Source organism: Ochlerotatus camptorhynchus, unplaced genomic scaffold, assembly GCF_037179485.1.
Source record: "Ochlerotatus camptorhynchus isolate MF236.1 unplaced genomic scaffold, CSIRO-AGI_Acam_v1.1 ptg000277l, whole genome shotgun sequence".
NCBI lineage: Eukaryota > Metazoa > Arthropoda > Insecta > Diptera > Culicidae > Ochlerotatus > Ochlerotatus camptorhynchus.
In genome coordinates, this window is record NW_027040766.1 from 7124294 (window position 1) to 7145654 (window position 21361).

The 21361-nt window shown below is 38.2% G+C and overlaps 2 protein-coding genes across 2 annotated transcripts in view; both read right to left on the minus strand.

Moving 5' to 3' along the window:
- Positions 1–21361, minus strand: part of LOC135706304 (protein aubergine-like) — a 52861-nt gene that overhangs the window by 18878 nt on the left and 12622 nt on the right. The window lies entirely within an intron of this gene.
- Positions 12845–16994, minus strand: LOC135706302 (protein aubergine-like). The gene is made up of 4 exons (XM_065227894.1): positions 15601–16994; positions 15327–15536; positions 14326–15264; positions 12845–14250 (listed from the first exon to the last, which is right to left on the minus strand). Exons 1-4 carry the CDS (start codon positions 16977–16979, stop codon positions 13986–13988), a joined length of 2793 nt encoding a protein of 930 aa, XP_065083966.1. The 5' UTR covers positions 16980–16994; the 3' UTR covers positions 12845–13985.

Consider the following 21361-nt stretch of genomic DNA (forward strand, 5'->3'; position numbering starts at 1 on the left):
AGCGTTTCAAACCAGTTTTTGACAATTCTTTCGACTGAAATTGTTAGAGCAGCTGGCAGCAAGATATTGTAAACAAACCAATACTGCATATGTGTGCGTTCCTTAGAGAAAAAGGCTATAGAAAGAAGGTCGCTGCTTAGGTTGCCGAGAATACGTAAATTCCCCTATGTAATAAGGGTAATTCGCCAACATTCATTAATTCAATAAGGGAAGAGGTGTTGGATCTAACACTTTGCAATACAACAATCTCAGATCGTATAGTAAATTGGCATGTATCGGATGAAATTTCTTTATCTGATCATATTCAAATTATGTTTGAATTCACGGTTAATGATGTATTAAAGGAAACTTACAGAGATCCTCGTAAAACAAATTGGGAGCTATACAGCTTCAGTCTTCAGTCTTCAGAGTCAAAATGAGCCTATTTTACAGGATTTTGATTCAATTTCTAAGCTAGAAAAAGCTGCTAATTGCTTAATAAGCAATATAAATCAGGCTTATAATATTAGTTGCCCTGCAAAGGTGCGCACGACTAACAGAAATGTGCCATGGTGGAATGATAGATTAGAAAAACTAAGGAAAACGACTAGGAAACTATTCAATTCTGCCAAATGCACAGCAAACTGGTCTCAGTATAAAGAGGCTCTAAGTGAGTATAACAGAGAAATAAGAAGATCCAAGCGAAAAGACTGGAGGCACATATGTGAAAACATAGAAAGCACTCCTGAAACTGCAAGGCTTCATAAAGTTCTCTCAAAGGACCATTCTAACGGCCTGGGAGCTCTTAAAAAAAGCTGATGGCTCTTTTACTATAAATGCAACAGAAACTTTGGAAATGATGATGCATTCTCATTTGCCAGGGTCTAGTCCTACTACTGACTGCATACAAGATACATCTCTAAGAAGTGAAGAACAAAATGGTACTACTAGAATGAATAACTCTTGTGAACTAGTAGTGTTCAACAAGGAGGCTGTCAATCTAGCAAACATTCTATTTACAGACTCTAGAATTGAATGGGCAATAGACTCTTTCAGCCCATTCAAATCCCCAGGTGTAGATGGAATTTTTCCAGCACATATCCAAAAGTGCAAAACTTTCATAATTCCTATTTTAATTAAGCTCTTCAAATCGAGCTTTCTTCTAGGGTACATACCAAAAATATGGAGGCAAGTCCGGGTGGTGTTCATACCTAAGGCAAACAAAAAAGACAAAACTTCACCGAAATGTCTAAATGAGTTTTTTTTTAAGTTAATAGAAAAACTTATAGATGAATATGTCAAATCAGATGTTCTTCATGGTAACCCACTATTTAGAGCCCAATTCGCCTATCAGTCAGGCAAATCCACCATAACAGCTCTTCATATGCTAGTTACTAAAATAGAAAAATCCTTCACAGCAAAGGAAATTCTATTAGCAGCGTTTCTGGATATTGAACTGTGCATTTGACAATGCGTCTTTTTCGTCAATGATAAACGCCATGAGAAATCGTGGCTTTAATGAAAACATAATTAAATGGATTGTGGAGATGCTATCCAAAAGAAAAATATCAGCTAATCTTGGAGATGCACTAGTAAAAGTAACAGCTGTAAAAGGCTGTCCTCAAGGAGGAGTTCTTTCTCCACTTCTGTGGTCTCTGGTAGTTGATGATCTTCTTTTAAAGTTAAAGCATCAAGGATTTGAAGTAATCGGATTTGCTGACGACATTGTTATTATAGTTCGCGGAAAATTTGATAAAATTGTATTTGATAGAATGCAAAAAGCATTAAAATTCACACTATCATGGTGCACTTTACTAAAAGACGTAGAGTCTCTACCACTGATCTTAAACTAGGAGATGTTAAATTATCACTGTCGTCAGAAGTTAAGTATTTGGGAGTAATCCTAGATAGTAAACTATGCTGGAACAGACATATGAAACAACAAATAGAAAAAACAACAAATGTTTTTTGGGTCTGTAAAAGATCATTTGGTAAAAAATGGGGTCTAAAGCCGAAGATGATACATTGGATCTACTCGGCTATTGTTAAACCCAGAATCACTTATGCATCACTAATCTGGTGGCCGAAAACTAGACAACAAACGGCACAAGTTAAATTGAACAAGTTACAAAGACTTGCTACTATTTCCATTACTGGATCAATGCGTAGTACTCCTTCGAAGGCATTAGATGCTCTACTCAATATTCTTCCTTTACATCAATTTATTCAAATGGATGCAATGAAAAGTGCTCTGAGGCTCAAACGGTCCATGAATTTCTTTGATGGAGATCTTATTGGACATTTGAGCATTTTAAAAGAGTTTCAAATAAGTCCACTAATTTTAATGAATGAAGACTGGATGTTAAAGCGTAACAACTTCAATCACCAATTCAAAGTTCCTGAAGTGACTCGTTATGATTGGAATACAGGAGGGCCATCTTTTCGTCCTGGGTCAATAGTATTCTATACGGATGGATCGAAACAAGATAATATGGTTGGGGCTGGAATAAGTGGTCCTGGGATCAGCCTATCGGTGCCGATGGGAAAATGGCCAACAGTATTTCAAGCTGAAATATATGCCATCCTAGAATGTGCCACGATTTTCTTAAAAAGAAATTATAAAAATGCAAACATATGTATTTGTTCAGATAGCCAAGCAGCGTTGAATGCTCTAAAGTCCAAAACTTGCACTTCAAAACTGGTTTGGGAATGCACTAAGCTATTGCAGAATTTGTCCTACTGTAATAAGGTTAACCTATACTGGGTTCCTGGTCATTGCGGAATCGAAGGGAACGAAAAAGCTGATCAATTGGCTAAAGTGGGATCATCAATGCAATTTATTGGACCTGAACCATTTTTAGGATTATCTTTTTGTGCTCTTAAAATGGAGTTCAATAACTGGGAAAGAATAATACCTTAAATGCCCGGCAATCAAAACGTTTCATAGAGCCCAACGCTTTGCACACACAAAAACTGCTGACCTTATCGAAACACGATTTGAGTACATATACTGGTTTGATTACAGGACACTGTCCTAGTAAATATCACCTTAAACTTATCGGAAAAGTTGATGAAGACAGATGCCGTTTTTGTAAACTAGAGAGTGAGAGCTCTAAACATCTGCTGTGTGACTGCGTTGCACTATTTTACAAACGACGTATATATCTAGATAAGGGGCTTATGGAACCCTGGGAAATCTGGGCTGCTTCTCCCAATCAAGTTTTACATTTCATAAGGAATGCATTACCTGTTTGGGATAATTGCCAACAACAGTAGTGGTGGTTGCTCATATAAATAGCATCTTGTCATTGCGTTACGGCAAAATCAAAAGAGGATACACCACAATAGATCAAAGTTATGGTCGCGGTGGTATTATGTCCCCAACACAGGAAAAAAAAATGAAGGTGCGATATCAAAAAAAAAAATTTGTGGTGCAAAAAAGACAGACACGATTGCCTCGTAACGTGGTTCAATCACCTTTTCATGGTACGTTACGGGATGTAAGATCTACAACCTAGAATCCTAGTCCTGACTGCTTTAAACTAGGGGAACAGGATTTTTCAGTAATCAAAGGAACGCATCTTAGTCCTTGTTACTTATTATGCCTTATTGATAGCGACAAGACTCGGGTTTGTCCACTGAGGATGATCTTGAAACAAGGAAAAAATGAGTTAGTTAGTCGTCATCCATGTGATTCCAAATCTTCTATTCGTTGTTCCCTAGTTTGGAGTGGTTAAGACTACGGTCTGATGCATGGTCATTATCGGTGTCATTGCTTAACTTTGTTGCTAAGGAATCCTTTGGAGGGTGCTTCAACGCTCCGAAGGGTATAAATAGCGAGACCTTTCAATTATAATCGATTCCTTGCGATGAAGGCAAGAATGACAATCGAATACTTCATAATTTCTCAATAGTGATGGAGTAATACGACATCCACTCGGTTTTCAATTACTTTTTTTATCGAAAATTACACATTTTCACCACGTTTTCACATCTGAGTTGTTTCGATGATGTAGTAAATTATGTTCATGAATAAAGCAGTATGCATAACAAAAGTATACCATAGAACAGCGAATAGGTGATTTTCGGTCCAAAACTAGCCATTGGCATTTTTATTCCAAAAAAATGGTCATAATCCCGAAAACAGTATGTTTTGCAAAGCTAGTATCTTCAGAAGAGTTCGTCAAAATGGTATTCCCGACATGTCGAAGACACTATTCTTCTATAATACTATATTAAAAAGTTATTAGCAGCGCTGCCCTAGCGGCGGAATTCCTTACTAATTGGATTTCACAAAATGAAGGCCCAGATGCTAAGGATCAAAAGCTTTCATAATGCATCCTTGATCAACTATTGATTGATACCGCGTACTTAGCCGACCATGGACGCCTTCCCAACAAACAATTCAGAGTCACAAATAAGCATATATATTGAAAAAATGCTTTATAACAGTTACAATGCAGAATAAAACGGGTTGTCAAATGTGCTGAAAAAACCTCATTGAGATCGATAGATGCGCCTTTATTCCGCTGTTTGCTTATATTTGATTAATATACTTTGACTATATGTTTTAGTATTACTTCTACGTGAAGTCAACGATTTACATAGTTGAAGATGCTAATTTCAAATAACAGACTGTAGTGGTAATTTTTATACGATAGATGGAGTAGATGAAAGCATAGAGTTGATAGTTCCGTTAGAGTACGGCAGCGTGAAGATTGCATATAGATATTAGAATAGCGAGCTAGGACAACTTTTAAGGAAGGTACAAATCGGTTTTTTCATCTCTCTTTACCAAACTCCACCTTTGGAGAGGGATAGTGAGGGCTATAAAAACGATGACTGTCTTCCTGATTCAACACCAGAACAGAAGTTCGATCTAAAAACATACTGAATAAGTGTAATTTGCACATACATTTCGACTGTTATCAATTCATTTAATAACACGGTTTATTATACGTCTAATAATTGTTTTCTAGCTCCATTATTAGATTCCATTGCATTGCTTAATAATATTGCTGAATGAAGGTGAAGACAGTCAGCATAATAGTTCTTATACCACTTTGCGTCCATGTTTTAATTGCATGCTTTGTAAATGCTTTACAAACGACGTATTCGTTAATTATTCCAAAACACTGTTTCAGGCTAACAACCAAAAGTAATTGGTAGCATAGCGGTTACCATTTCCGCTTTCCAAGTAGAAGGTGGCGAGTTCAATCCCAACCTCAACCCCTTTTGATATAGGACTACGTCTGTGATTTCTATATGGGGGTACACTTTGTGAAAACCTAAAATGGAACATCTAACAAAATTATGAAAGATTTTGAACGTTAATAACTCAGCTGCCCCTGGACCAATTTCAATAATGTTATCACCAATCGATCAGAAATTTTCCTACGCATCTGTTTATTTTAAGACTTTATCATTTTTCAAAATATCACTATTGAAAATTTCACGAATGTCCAACTGTTGCTATGATAACTAAATTTATCACCGATTGCCTGCGAAAAGCGATTTCCCCAACACAGATTTCAAATATGAATTCCATCCGGTCTCACCAAACGGTGATTATTCAATCACCGCGTGGTAAGTGGTGGTGTTTTCCAGTTCACAACGAAAGGCTGCCTGTAAGCAGCGAGCTGCAGCCCACATGAGCATCCATAGAAGGAGGAAGAAGCCGCACCGCTATTGATCGGAATCAGTTGCTCTTCGTCGCTGGGGGTCATCTATACCAAGCGCGTCATACTAAAGAGTGTAAACAGAGAGAACCCCGCTCAAATTCCTATTCCTACACAAAACACAAGCTCCCGCTGCAGTTAACATTCCTTATTAGAGATTTGAATAGATTTTTCTCCTTTACTTAAATCTGTGGTTATTATTAGTTAGGTATCCTAATAAAAATTACCATAAACGAACGATAACTCAAATGATTGAACTAGTCCACAAATGGTTTGGATGATACCCCGAACACGTTGTTAAGCCAATAAACCATAACATTTTTATTAGGGTAGGTACCGATTCTACACGTTGTAGTTTCATCAGTTGCGATCTTGACATTTTAACCTATCGAAAAGAATAGCCCAGCATCCTTTCCATCGAAATTAAAGAGATGGAGAGGCAACATTGGTCTCCTGTAAAACAACTATGAATGAATTAATCATTCTCACATCTCCTTGAATTAGCTAGAGTTACAGCTGGGAGTGCTGATAGATATTCAGATTCAAGCTTTTATTTATTATTTATCTGCCCATATGATATATTTTAGGATAGCTCAGATGGCAAGGCAAGCGGCTGGTGAGCGGAAGGTCTATGGTTCGAATCCCATGCAACGACATGTGTGCATGTTACACATTTTCTAGTATCTTCTGTGTGGTGGATGCCGTGCGTCGACAGAAATAATGACACAACAATCACTAACGAGAACAACCCTGCTCTGTCCCGTTCTTATTTTCGGATTAATTATCCCATAGTTGAAAAATCGTTTAATAAATGTATAATAGTGTCTAATTAAACGCAATTTCACACCTTTATACCATCGCTGTTTAAGGAAGCAATGATATCTAATAAACGCTAAATAATAAAAAAAGAACTTATCCAATAAGCTCTGTTACAACTCTTGTAAGTCGAATAAAAGCTTCTCGACATACCTTATTCAACACCAAATATTTCGATGTTGTGGTTGAAAAAATTCTCCAGATTTGTGTGAATACAACCTGAACAGAAGTTATTATTAAAAATAGTACAAGTATTATTAAGCATGCAGTTGAATAAAATCGTCAAGAAGTCGTTTCTTCAATAAGCAATTGTTTGTTGGGTTACGTCTCCTAGGTATGCTTGACATGCACAGTTGTACACACCAACTACTCATTTGATAATAACTTTTCACTCAGTTGTTGAAATTTGTTATTCTTTAAAGTAATTGATATATTAGAATCATAGCTTGCCATAGATATGCAAAGAGTAGGTAAATCTTAACATTTGAATCAACACCAATGAATTTTTACGCTTAAAGTCCGAGATGTGCAGCGAGCATTTCTCACTTCATTTTTACAACGCAAAAACAAATACAGTTATCTAATAGAATTAAAATCTACTTTTTTCACGTATCTATAACAAGCTTAAACTCTATTTTATCTACTGCTTCAAAAAGAACTATGTTTCGTCAACTGTGTGCAAAGTTATTAGCAAATGAGCAGTTCGTGACCAAAACTGTGTATGCCAAGCATGCTCCTAGGCAGATCGCAGCGAATTATTATGTCCTATTCGCGATGAATAAAGAACCAAACACTTTGCATCTTCATGAAGATAAAAAGCACAGACAAACTGAGATAACAACATCGTCGCTAAACATTAATGCCATCTGTTGAGTACACTATGGTGGGTAGTACGCATAACAGATGGCGGTAGCGTGTAAACTTCAAACGCAAGGGAATTGACTATGCATGCCACAGGTGGCGGTACTACCAACTACGATACTTTTAAATTTACCGTTAAATGCTTATTCGATGAACAACTTGCGAGTGAATTGTCTGTTTATCTGTGATAAAAGTATGAGAAGGACGAAGAGAACTACTCATCTTGCGTAGGACGAGGAAATGCCGAAGGCAAGAGGCACGCATAATTTATGTGTTGCATCAACACTCATATTCCTTTCAAGCAGATCACTCACCATGATTTACTTTTACGCTGGTGTCCTTTTCATTCAAGAGTGGGATACCGATGCTTCGAAGATCTTGCGGGAAAAATGATACGAATATCAGTAACTTTGTGCACCACCAATGTAGAGGGCGCCAGGCGAGTTCTAGAGGAAACGTCAATCAAACCGTTTGTACATCAGAATAAGGATTTTTCACGATGCATTTTCCATTGAACATCTTGCGAATTTCCATTGGAAATTGCCTTATTTTACGATTTTCCACAGATCTGATCAAATTTGTACGTCAACTATTCACACACAAGAAATCCGGAAGATCATAAGGCACTATTCTAATTTTCAATTGTTCTCAACAAAAATGTTCCTCAACACCAGCAGGATCCTGCCAAAAACGATACTTGAATTAAATTTTTCAACTGTACATCAAGTTTTGGAAGATCTCAGATGAACGAATTTATCGGGAAAAGGAAATAAGTGGCTACATTTCTACTCACAACACTGTTTTGACATTCTCCTATTCACCACTAGAGGTTGAATCTATCGCTTACCCAACAAACAAATCAAAGTCACAAATAAGCATAGACATTGAATAAATGCTGTATAACAGTGTAAAATGCTGAATAAAACAGAATGTCGAATTATGTCCTGAAAAAAGCTCATTTATGAAATTATGGAATAATTAGATTATATGATAATATTTTGTTTGTGTAAGCAACAAGAAAATATTGTGAAGTTTGTGTCTGACGCATAATACCTGCCATTTTTGCTACATTAGAGTCGCAATAAGCGATTTTGTCATTTATCTCACCCACTCTTCGCTCTTCACTCTTCGCGAAGAGGCGATCAGAAATACGCTCATTGTGACTCTGTTAAAGCTAAATTTGCATGTTTTGTGTGTCAAACATAAACTTTACAATCTTTTCTTGTTACTTACACATACAAAATATTATCATAATATCTTATTATTCCATAATTTCATAGAACATTTTTTTTAGCCAAAATGAATGGAAGGCTCTATAGATGTACCTTTATTCAGCTGTTTGCTCTGATAAGATTAATTTTCTTTTTAAAAGCTTTATAAACGTTGACTGTCCTCCTTACGCTTTAATTCAACTGTTTTCAATTGATTTAATAACTTGCATTATTAGACGTCTTATAAATGTTTTATAGCTCCATTATTAGATTTAATTGCATTGCTCTACAATATTGCTGTATAAAAGTGAATACAGTCAGCAAAATAGCTCTTATACCTACCACTTTGCATCCATGTTTTAATTGCATGCTTTGTAAATGCTTTATAAACGACGTATTAGATTCATTATTCCAGAACACTGGTTCAGTCTAACAACAAGACGAAATCAGTAGAGCGGTGGTTACCGTTTTTGCTTTCCAAGTAGAAGGTCGCGAGTTCAATCCCAAGCTCAACCCTTTTTATATTTGTGTTCTAAATTGTAATCATCGATCACATCACTCACGACAACAAATTCATTGATTTAGTTTAATAAATAACCCAGCATCCTTTCCTTGGAAATTGGAGAGGTGAAGAGGTAGAATTGGTCTCATGTAAAACAACGATGAATGAATTAATGATTCCCCCTGGACCTTAGGACGATCGGGAGTGCTGATAGGTATTCAGTTTCAAGTAAGCTTTTATTGAATATTGAGCAGCCCATATGTTGTATTCTAGGATAGCTTAGATGGCAAGGCAAGCGATTGGTGATCGGACAATAACAATCACTAAAGAAAAGACAACTCTGTCTGTCTGTCTCTACCATTCTTTATTTTCGGAATAATTTCAATGCAGTTGAATAATCGTTTAATAAATTTATAATAGTGTCTAATTTAAACGTTACTTTTCCCATATGATAATCAAGTGTATACATCATCAGTGTTTAAGAAACACTGATTAATAAAAAAAAATTGATCGAATAAGCTCTGTTACAACTCATGGAAGTCGAATAAAAGCTTCTCGACATACCTTAACCAACACCAGGCTTTGTGAACAAAGCCTGAACAGAAGTTATTGTTGAAAATTGTACAAGTATTATTAAGCAAGCAGTTGAATAAAATCGTCCAGAAGTCGTTTCTTCAATAGGCGATTGTTTGTTGGGTAGATTCTATTAAAAAGGCGTATAGTTGGTGTTCCACAATGTTGTGTCCATTTAAGAAAAGTTGGCATTTTTATAAGTTTTCAAATAAACATAAGTGTAAAAATCTATAAAATGCACATTTGATGTTATTGAATTTTTAACAGTTTTTTTTTTTTAATTTTTAACGAAAACGTGTGATATTTTTTTCAGCGTACTTTTTATGAAAAGGCAATCCTATTTTCTACAACTGGTCACGGACGTCATTTCAATTAGATGAACTGTTTTCGTGCTATGATTTATTGATAAATATCGAATACACCATTATGAAAAATTAGGCGTGAGTCAAAATGGCCGAATTCTAGCACAAACTTAGTTCATTGCCAAGTGAACAATCAAGCGAAGTTTCATATAATTCTGAAAGGGAATAATAAAATCGATTCTAGTTGCCGTGGAGTGGGATTAAAATTTTAAAATGCTTCTATTTCTCAAATAAAGCATTTATTATTATTTTCAATTATACCACAGGCAGGGCCTCAAAAAGTCACTTTCAATCGAAAATAGTCAAGCAACGACGAAGCTGTCAACCATCACTTTCAATTGAAAGTCATGACTTTTGTTGCATGAGTTTATGACTTTTTTTGCTTGCTCACTCTGTTGATTTAAGCGTATGCGCATAGATCTGTGCACGTGGATGTCAAATTTATCATTGTTGGTTTGTTTACTCATCAATATGGGTATTTTTTTAATTGGGGTGACGTCTACAGACCGAAAATTGAAATGTGACGCCATTTTGAAATAAAAGATGTCGGCTTCCAGTTTAAGAAAAAGTGCGAAATGCTGTCAAATACTTATCAATAAAGGTTTTTTTTTTTTTTTCTTTATTTTAGAGATTTTTAGCCTGAGGCTAGTTCATCTCTATTATCAATAAAGGTATTTTGGGAATCGTGATGATGTCTAGAGGATGAAAATCGATATCCAACGCCATTTTGAAATCGGAGATGGTGGCTTCCGATTTACGAAAAAGTGGAAACACAGTCAAATACACATCAATATTAGTATTTTTGTAATCGGTATGAAGTCTACAGATCGAAAATTGATATGCGACGCTATTTCGAAATCCATGATGGCGGCTTCCGATTTTAGATTCAGTGGGAAATACTATCAAATACCCATCAATATAGGCATTTTTGGAATCGGGATGGCGTCTAGAGGCCGTAAATCGATATCGGACGCCATTTGTAAATCCAATATATCCAGAAAAAATAATAGGAAATGCTGATGCAGTCCCAGGGATTTTTGGAATCGGGATGACGTCTGGAGATTGGAAATCAATAACCGACACCAATTTGTAAATCCATGATAGCAGCTTCCAGTTAGAGAAAAAGTTTTAGATTCTATCAAATACCCAAAGAAACAGTTTTTTTTAGAATCAGGGTAACCCAACAAACATTGAATGTTAAATAAGAGCTTATTCAGGCAAAAATAAGCTTCTTCAGCTAAAAAATGGCTTATTCAGCTGTTAATCAACCCAAATTGTTCGTTGGGAACGTCTAGAAGCCGGAAATCGATATCCAACGCCATTTTGTAATCCAAGGCGGCGGCTTCCGATGTGCGGAAATGTGTCAAATATCCTAAAATATGGTTTTTTTTTCAGAATGGGAATAAGACGTAGATGCCGAAAATTGATGTCACGCCGTCTTTACATCCAAGATGGCAGAAAAACTGAGAAATACTGTCAAATACCGATCAATGTGGGTTTTTTGGAATCGGGCTGACATCTAGAAGAAAGAAATTGATGTCCGACGCCATCTTGAAATTCCAGATGGTGGCTTCCGATTTCAGAAGAAGTGTTAAATAGCCTACAAATGGCATCGGATATCGATTTTCGGCATTCACACGTTGTCCGCATTCCGAAAATACCCAAATTGTAGGGTATTTGCCACTTTCTGAACCCTAATGGCCGCCATATTGGATTCCAAAGTGGTATCTGATATCGATTTTTGGCATCTACGCGTTGCCCCTGTTCCGAAAATAAACATATTGTAGGGTATTTGACACTTTTTCTGAAACCCTATGGCCGAGTCCAACATATCATCGGATATCGATTTTCGGCAGCCATGCGTTGTCTCCGTTCCGAAAATACCCATATCTTAGGGTATTTGACACGTTCTATGAACCTTGATGGCCACCATCTTGCATTCCAAAATGGTGTCGAATATCGATTGTCGGCATCCCCGTTCCGAAAATACCCATATTGTAGGATAGTTGATACTTTCTGAATCCTGATGGCCGCCATGTTGGATTCCAAAATAACTTTGAATATCGATTTGCGGCACCTTCGCGTCGTCGCCGTTCCGAAAATACCCGTATTGTAGGGTATTTGAGACTTTCTATGACCCCGATGGCTGCCATCTTGGACTCCAGAATAACCTCGTTAATTTAATTTTCGTTTAATATAAAATAATATATTATTACTACATATAATCCGGATGCCATCCCTATCGGCTACCGATATTGTGTGGATACTATCCGGATACTATATTTTGATGCCTGCGTCGTCAGGTCGTGACAAGTCGAATGAGCCCCTAATTGAAGTGAAAGTGGAAAAAACGAAGTTTTCGAGTCATTCATTGCGTCAATTGAAACAAGTCTTTACTTCAAATGAAATGAACTGAAGCAATTGACGAACGAAACAAGTGATAGTCCAGTCATGTTTGAAAAGAGGAATGTTCATCGTGACTCGATAACAAGAAACACGATGACTTACACGAAAATGATATTGCTCGAAATGAAGCGATTCTGCGGAGAGTTCATTTTCTTTTCTTTGTTTCGAAAATGCAGAACCCTGAGAGATAAAAATGCAAGGACTACCCAATAGACGTATTTGATTAAACATCCGAAATATGTGATAGTGGTTCAAATAGATAGATAATTAATTAAGTAATTGAAAGTAGATAATCTGCATCATCAAGCCGTTTTCAAGTTTTAATGGCCTATAGAGGCAAATATTCATGTGTCTCTGCGCGCCATTTTGCTACAGGCTAGATTCTAACACTTCAGGTTTTCGGGATGGTTTGTTGTTTGAAAAAGTATCATATACGGTTGGCTTTGTTAGAAAGATAGGGATTTATTTCTTATTGTATATCTTATAGATATCTTACGTTAAACCTATAATAAAAAGTTTTTTCTTCAGCGTTATATTTATCTCATAACTATCAACTCACATTTGGACATGAGCCAAACCTGAATGGACAGTAATAAACAGCAATTTATGGGTGAATAACAAGAGCAACATTTGAAAATAGTTTGCAAAACAGCCCAGCAAACATTTGAGCAGTTGAACATTTTAATAGATGTCTTTTGACTTAATAAGCTACAGTTTAGTATTTTACGATTGATTGAAAGAGTCTCCAATTGTTTTAAAGCTCTATAGATAATATCAGGATTGCTACAAATTCTCTGATATACTGCACTGGGGAGAGAGTTTCACACTCACTGAGGTGAATCACTGATCGTCTCTGCGGAGATTCTCTACGGGCTGAAGAGAAGACAAAGATGGAACAGGAGAGTGTAGAGGCCGGCGCACAATGCATACGTTTTCGGGTTTTTTAACAGATAATGCATGGGCTAACTGTCAAAAAACCTGAAAACGTATCTACGCCGGCCTTAAGAGCTGACAACTTCCTGATGATCAGTTTTCACTCTCTCTTTGGTGATCACTGCAGAGCACCACGCTATTGACAGTGATTTACGTTTGCAGTGAATCAAACTTTAGACATCCTGAGTACATTTCTAGTGATTTTCACTGAAAATTTAATGGTTGAATTTTGACTGGTTTTTGGTGCAGATTCACGAGAGAGCGTTTGTGTTCTTTGCAGGTCTCCTGGCAAAATATAAATTTTAGCCATTCTGGCAAAAATATAAATCTAAAACAAGCCTATCAATAAATGAAATTGTTAGGAATAAATTATAAATGAAGTTTGTGGATGTAATCATTGAGTCATTAATAAAAATATAAAAAGACAACATAGAACATCCATCTCACAAATGTACAAATCTCCACAACGCATGGTCTCGAATACATCAGTCTTTTAAATCAACTATAACAGTCCAAAGAACATACATTCTTACATAATATTTGAAAATAATTCAACAGTTCAATACTTTTATATGGCAATTGAAAACCTATAAAAGCCTGCTCAAGTTCTACGAAACTTACAAACCATTTTCAAATATCACACCCTTAGGGCACCAGCAACAAATTACAGATAATAGAGTTTCTTTTCCAGCAAGTTATTTGGAGCTTGATGCAAATGTTGTCCAGCCAGGAATGCCAACTTGTGGGCGTACTGGCAAACGGCTGGGACACCAACTGTTCCGGACCAATTGTAATACAGATGGGTCTGCTTGTAGGTGTACAGCTGCAACTGATCGGCCGTAAGACCGGACTCGTCCCGCAGAATGTTGTACGACGTTGGCGATACGGTGCCCTGACGAACGCTTTGCGACACCAGGAAAAAGTCATTTCTAGGAACAAATGAAGAGCGATCATTAATTTCATCAATGGCAAAAATGGAAGAATTTTTAAAACGATGTATTCACCTCTCCGGTAAAGTGATGATATCATCTACGATTGTTCCCGGTAATGGATTTTGCTTACGATGGAAGAGTCGTGTGTGGATTCTTTTGCTTACTACAAAGAACGATAATCGACCATGAGACGGTTGATCCTTATATGCCAAAGCCAGCTTTTCCTTCATGGCTCCAATTTCGTGCTCGTAGACGTACTTCAGTTGTCCCTCACCGACTCCGTCTCGGTATACAATAATTCGCTGCGGCAGAGCTCCATTGAAATCATTTCTGTACGAATGGATTGCCTTGATCATGTTCGATGCCATAAAGTTGGACAATTCCTCTCCACTCGAATGATGATTTACGGTTGAGAAATATTTTGGATGCTTCATTCCGGCTCCATACATTGACGCAACCATTGCTCCAAATGATTTAGATTTATCGCGTGTATCGTGACATACGTCGAACCCGATAACCATCACCGAAGTGAGTGGGTTCTTCAAAACCCATGGAATTCCACCCAATTTACAATTCAGTTGAATGGCAACTTTAGTGGCCACAGACATTAATGTCCGCACGTTACCACCCTTCGGAGTGATCGTTCTAGCCTTCATGACCTGTGTTGGTACAGCACGATCAACGCAACACTTCTTTTTAATGGCAGCATAACGATCAGCTTTATCGTTGCTCACCAAACACATAATCATCTGAGGATCCCGTTGAACAATCTGGTTCAAGCTCTCCACATAAACAGCCGGTGAATCGTTATGGATGGTAACTCTCTGGGGGTCTTCAATCTGGAATCGCATTTGCTTAGCGGCCTGCTTCAAACACGACATGAAATCGACCATAAGCTTTTCCGATCCAGCCGCTACGACGACATACCAATTGATCAATGGTACCGAAAGGAACATTGGATTGTTCCGGAACGCCATCTGCCAATCGGCCATATCGCCGGCTACAACGTTGCTAAAAATATTCAAAGTTTAATTCCAAAATTTTCTGGACACCCTCGAACAAGTAAGACATACAAAGAATCCTGTGTCGGATGGAAGAATATGTGTTCCGGTTGAAGAACTCGAGCAGGAACCTCAACCAACCGCCGATCCAACTCTGTTTTCCAGAATTGGAATATTTCAGCACTTTCTTTCGATTGCTGTAGGCGTTGGTTGAAAGTTTCCAACCGCTGGATGCGCTTATCTGGAGTTAATCGAGTATAATCAGCCAGTGTTCGCATCAGACTAAAATGTAAAAGATTGTCAACGATTAAGTGTTGCTCCCAATCAACCTCCCATCGGTACCCACTTGAAATTTCGTTTCATTTCGTCTGTAAGTCCGGTGGCACGAACCAGTTCCGGTACCAAATAGATTAACTCCGACATTCCAGCCCGTATTTCTCTCTGCTTGGCACGGGACACCAACATAGGTTGACGTGGATCACGGATTATAATGTTGTATCGATCTTTGAAATACTGCATGAACGTAATTCGACCACTTGACGTTTCGAATGCGCTCTCCGGAGTCGTGTTGAATTCTACATCATTAACAGTGTAGGTATTGTTCTTTCCATAAGAGGCCATCACCACAGATCCCAAAAGCATGCGCTTATAGTTGTCCTTCCAGTTACCACCCTGATTAGCGCACTGTTTGAACATGGTGTAACAAGTGTCTGTTCTCATCACTCGATGTGTCAATTCGGCGCACATCAGCACATCATGCTCATGTTGACGAATGCTCGTCACATAGCCAGGATACAGCTCAATTCCGTACTGGCTGATGCTGATCTTTGCAATAGGGTCAAAATAATTCCGCCCAATCATCTGTAACTTCAGACCGCCCATTGCTTTCCTGTTTATCAAATTGAAGATCACGAATGCCATTTCATTAGTACCGTCAATGGCACCGACTTTTCGGAGCTTTACAATATACTCCTGGTTTGTAATAGATTCCTTGGTCGTAATCTCCACTTCTTCGCTACGAAGCTTATGTCTGGTGAACAGTTGTGTTCCATCGAACAGGTACCCACCGAGGACTCCCTTCAGAGTGTAGATGATCGAGCTCATCATTTTGCTACTCTCCACCGGAGGATTGAAGTCCACACGATACTGAAAGATGGCCTCATCGTCCTTTTTCGTCACACGGAAATAGTTCGTCTGCAGAACGATCGGTGTTCCAGTTTTACCATGCTTTGTAATGGTACTGTTCGTCGGTCGCGTACGAACGATTTCCTGTAGTATTCGCTGATTACGAGAAGCTCCACGACCTGGCGCTTCTCCGGTGGCACCCCTTTGAGGACGTGGTCCTGCTGCACGAGGTACACCTCCATCAGCACCAGCTTGCGGTTGTTGCTGCATTGGGGGTTGCTGCTTCATTGGGGGTTGTTGTTGCTGCTGCATTGGGGGTTGTTGTTGCTGCTGCAATGGGCGTTGCTGTTGCTGCTGTGGCTGCTGAGGTGGGCGCTGTTGTCCCCATCCTGGAGCTTGCTGCTGCTGAGATGATTGTTGCCCCGCAGGTTGTCCAAGGGAAGGCCAAGCTTGACCCGGTGGTGGTCCACCAGATCCTTCACCACCACCACTGCCGCCACCACGTTTTTTGTAGCCCCCGCCACCACCGCCGCCGCCGCCGCCGCCACCTCCTCGGCCGCGACCGCGACCTCCACGGTTACCTTGTTGTCTATCCGCCATTGAAGGGCCAAGCCGTTCTAAAAATGCAATCACTGAATGTGAGTTCTGTAATTTGATTCATAGTTTTAAGAGTACTGGATTGTTTGCTCGTGTTATAGACCCGAAACTTACCGAATCTCTAAGGCTTTCCGGTAGACACAAAGAACACTAACCGATCTATTTGATTCGACCACGCATTCGACTAAAATCATGCAGAAACGGATTTATAGCATGCAAGTATTGACAAGTGTCTGTCCCCCTCCCCCTGCGGGGACAATCATCCATTTATATTTAAAATCCCCCCTATCCCTTGACCACAGTAGATTATATAATATATCAGGCGTAACATTTGATAACGGCACCAAAGCTTTTGAAAACAAAAGTTGTAAGGCCCCTTACACGCGAACCGAAGAACGCCCACGTAAACCAACATCATCATCGGGTGGGAGAAATTTTCCCCTTTCCGATAATTGTATTGGTTTGCGTAGGCGTACTTCAGTTCGCGTGTAAAGGCCCTTACAACTTTTGTTTACAAAAGTGTTTGTGCCTTTATCAAATGCTACGCCTGATACTTGATGCATATGTGTGACAGTGAGCATGCATAAGGGCGTATACGTGATGATCGATTCTCTTCATCGATTTTCTTTTTGTATTGCTACAACTAAGCGAAACAATTTTATAGAATTTGTTCAATGCAGAGCTGTTACAGGTTGTATTGGCCGTCAAATGCAACAGAAAACGCACCGATAAACGTTAATTCTAGCAAGTTATTAACAAAAGAGAAAATCGACGAAGAAAATCGCTCATCGCGTTTACGCCCTTATGCATGCTTACTGTCGATATTATAGATCATGTTTAGCGTTCAGAATTATTAGGGCCTAACTGCGATGATCGATTTTCTTCATAGATTATCTCTTCGCATTACCACAGTTCGAATTTTCCGGATTTGACGCAATACATTGTAGTTAAAGGTTGTATTAGCTAGCAACGACAATATCACTCGCACCGATAAACGTTAATCCTGCCGGGTTATTAACAATAGAGAAAATCGATGAAGAGAATCAATCATCGCAGATATATTTCACGAAAATATCACAATTTTATTATGTGTCTTCATGGTCGTCATAGGTAATAAAAGTACATGGTTACAGTTGAATTCTGGGCATACATTTCATCAAAGAGAAAGAAATTTCTACACAAACCCAATATGTAGATTTTTTTTGGTTTATTGTTTATGCGGGATGTTTATCAAGTAATTTGACATGTTTACAGCAAAAATCTGTAAATTTACTCACGCGCCCTGGGTGTAATCGAATTAAGGTGGAAGAGGCGAATGAAACGTGAATTGAACCAGCCATCGTCTATACTGCAAAAATCAGGCGACTATGGTAGGCTGGGCACGTCATATCAGACTACAACCCAGTGATAAGGGTCTTCCACACCGACCCGACTGTAACTAGACGAAGAAGTGCGCAGCGGGACAGGTGAGTCGACCAAGTGGAAGGCGATCTGCGGAGCGCCTCCGCAAACAGCATGATTGACGACATGCAGCCATGAATAGAGGGGAACGGAAACAATGTCTATGTCCAGTTAATGAAAAGATAAGATAGGCAGTTCCTAAATGGTTGCAATCTAATTTTCGGCCAACTAGGCGCATACCGTACTTTATCTCTCTTTTTCGAGCGGAGTTTTAGACAAAATTGATTTTTTTTTAATGCAGGTGACTTCTAAATTGGTTTACCTTTTCATATGTACCGCTAGATTTGACAATGATTTTTTTTTTATTAAAAATAATTCTTCATTCAAAATTTGACCAACGGGATGCCGTTAGTACAGGGGAGGTAATCAGGACATGTTTAATCTTATAAGCGACCGTCACCAGATGTTAACATATAATGGGGGGAGGGAGGTTAGTTGTGAAGCTACCTTTGCATGAAATGTTTTAATTTTTGGAAATACGTTAACCTAAAAGAACGCCTTAGAATACACACTACCCGTCATAAGTATGGAATCACTTGAAAAATTATTACATCACTCATATTGAATATTACATCACCTTAAAAAGTTTAGCATCACCCAAAGAGAATGTGAATACGTGGGGTGATCCTAAACTTTTCAAGGCGATGCAATGTTCAATAGAAGCGTTGCAATACTTTTTCAAGCAAGTCCTTACTCATGACCGGTAGTGTATGTCGAATTTATATACATCACACTGTGGGAATTGGAAGATGAACCAGCCCAGGGAGCCGGCGCCGGTGATGTAGTGGTAAGCGTGACTGCTTTCTCACCCCAAAGGGTCTGGGTTCAATCCCAGCCGAGGTCGGTTGGATTTTTCTGAGGCATAAAAATCTCTGGTCATGTCTTCCTTCGGAAGGGAAGTGAAGCCGTTGGTCCCGGCCCATGTGTGTTGATAAATGGGTGCGATATCCTATGCAGGTGTGGAAGCTGCCTTCCTGCACATTCGATTGCCGTCAATGGATATGGCAATCGATGTCCGTCGGTGATTGGCACTAGATTGCGGAACAGAGACCGACGTTAAAAAAGGAATGAAGAAGAAGAAGAACCAGCCCAGGGCTGAAAGTCTCCTTAATAAAGATATTTTAAACAAAACTGTGGGAATTTTACAAGTAAAAATGATTAAAATCAGTTTCCGCTGAGAGATCTCAATGTATTTTTATTTTTTGGGTTAAGATTAAAGAATCAAGGAATCAATAAAGCGAGAGATATGAGAAAAGAAAAGATTGGATTCCATCAGTCTATTGGTACTACTCCTAGACTGCGTTAAATTTTAATTTTCCGGATGTTTGAGGTTGTCCACAGAAAAACATGAGGCATTGGCATTGGCAAATATCTATTGCTGATTAATCATGAAATGTATAAGTCAACTAATAAGAAGACGTTTTGTAAAACGTTAATGAAGATCATGTGTCAAATTAAATGTATAAATGGTTACACAAACCGTTTATGCAGTCTTATAGTACCTATGTGGTATGTCTTATGGAATTTATAAGACTGATGTTTTGGTAAAAATTTATAAGTGAAACACATGAATAAAATAATTTGTGTTTCGTGAATTTACTCCATTTACTCCTGCACTTTCTGCGATTATGAGTAAACTGAACTTAATTTGGATTGATCTCATTGGCCGTGTGGAGAGTTGACTGTAGTCAACTTCTGGAGCGAATCGAGCATGGCATTTTCTTATTGCATCAATGTGGTGGAAGTATTGTGATCGTGCGATAGTTAAATCTAACGAAACTGAAATACTTTTTGGTGGTCTATCAATGTGTTCCTTTGCACTATTTTTGTGTGTCTTCACATTGACGCGGGTAACGCATAGGTTATAAAACCTGTACTATTTCATTATTTTTCCTACATACATAATGGCAAACGTCGATAAGTGAGTTTATCGATATTTTGCTTGAACATTTCTTTCTAATTAGTATAAAATCGTAAGTATCGATACATAGCTTATAAAAAAAAATTGTTGCTCAAAACGAAAATGTTCTGCAAAAGCTTGAGCATTTTCATGAGGTTCAATCTGATTTGCTAGTTTGCGGTTTTTGTATCCGCCAGACTATGAATATAGTGACTGTAATAAATCCCCATCGTCTGAAACAGCTTCATTTTTCGCATACCGAACCTGCTTTCTGACGAATACCATACCATAAATTGGCAGCTCGACCCACACTAATGGCGGAAAGCTGAGACGATGATTTTAGCCAATGTAACTCGTAAATCAGGACGGATGGTGTCCCTACCTACGGATTTCAATTTCATGCAAACACATAATAACGTCATTGGATTTACTTCGTCATACGAATGAACTCAAAAATGGAATGGAAAAATGGATTCGATAGAAGTGCTTCTTTTGTTTTTGAGAACAAAGGATTTGAATATTGATACTTTGTGTTGTGGCTTTTAAACTAAAGTATCGGTCCAAACGTATAATTGAATCATTAACGACGACCTCATAAACCAATGAGAATAACTCAGAGGGAGAGTCACTTCTACCAACCGATGGAAACTAATGATTACAAAATTGACTCACTATTTGACTAGCCTATTGGTCCCAAGTACATCTACACACCAAAAAATTCTTAATTTTACTGGCGATGTAAACATCCATGCATGCAAACATTCATACATGTAAACTTCCTTTTCACGTAAACTAGCAGCTTGCAAGAAATGTTGCAAACAAAAGTGGACAGTTGTATACAATATTTGGAATATTGAATGACATGTCTCATAAATTTACACGATCTATAATCTAAACTTGTATGATATATGACGCTCCATTTATGTGCATCATAGTAACGGAAATTTACACTACTTTTTTTTAGCTGTGTATAAGCGTACCCCATTCTAGTCGAAATTCTAGTACTACACTATGTTTGTTTTGA

Coding starts and splice junctions, on each gene's coding strand:
- LOC135706302 (XM_065227894.1), bottom strand. CDS start 16,979: ATGGCGGATAGACAACAAGGTAACCGTGGAGGTCGCGGTCGCGGCCGA. Junction 15,537..15,600: donor GAAATGAAACGAAATTTCAA/GTGGGTACCGAT, acceptor TTTACATTTTAG/TCTGATGCGAACACTGGCTG. Junction 15,265..15,326: donor CATCCGACACAGGATTCTTT/GTATGTCTTACT, acceptor GAATATTTTTAG/CAACGTTGTAGCCGGCGATA.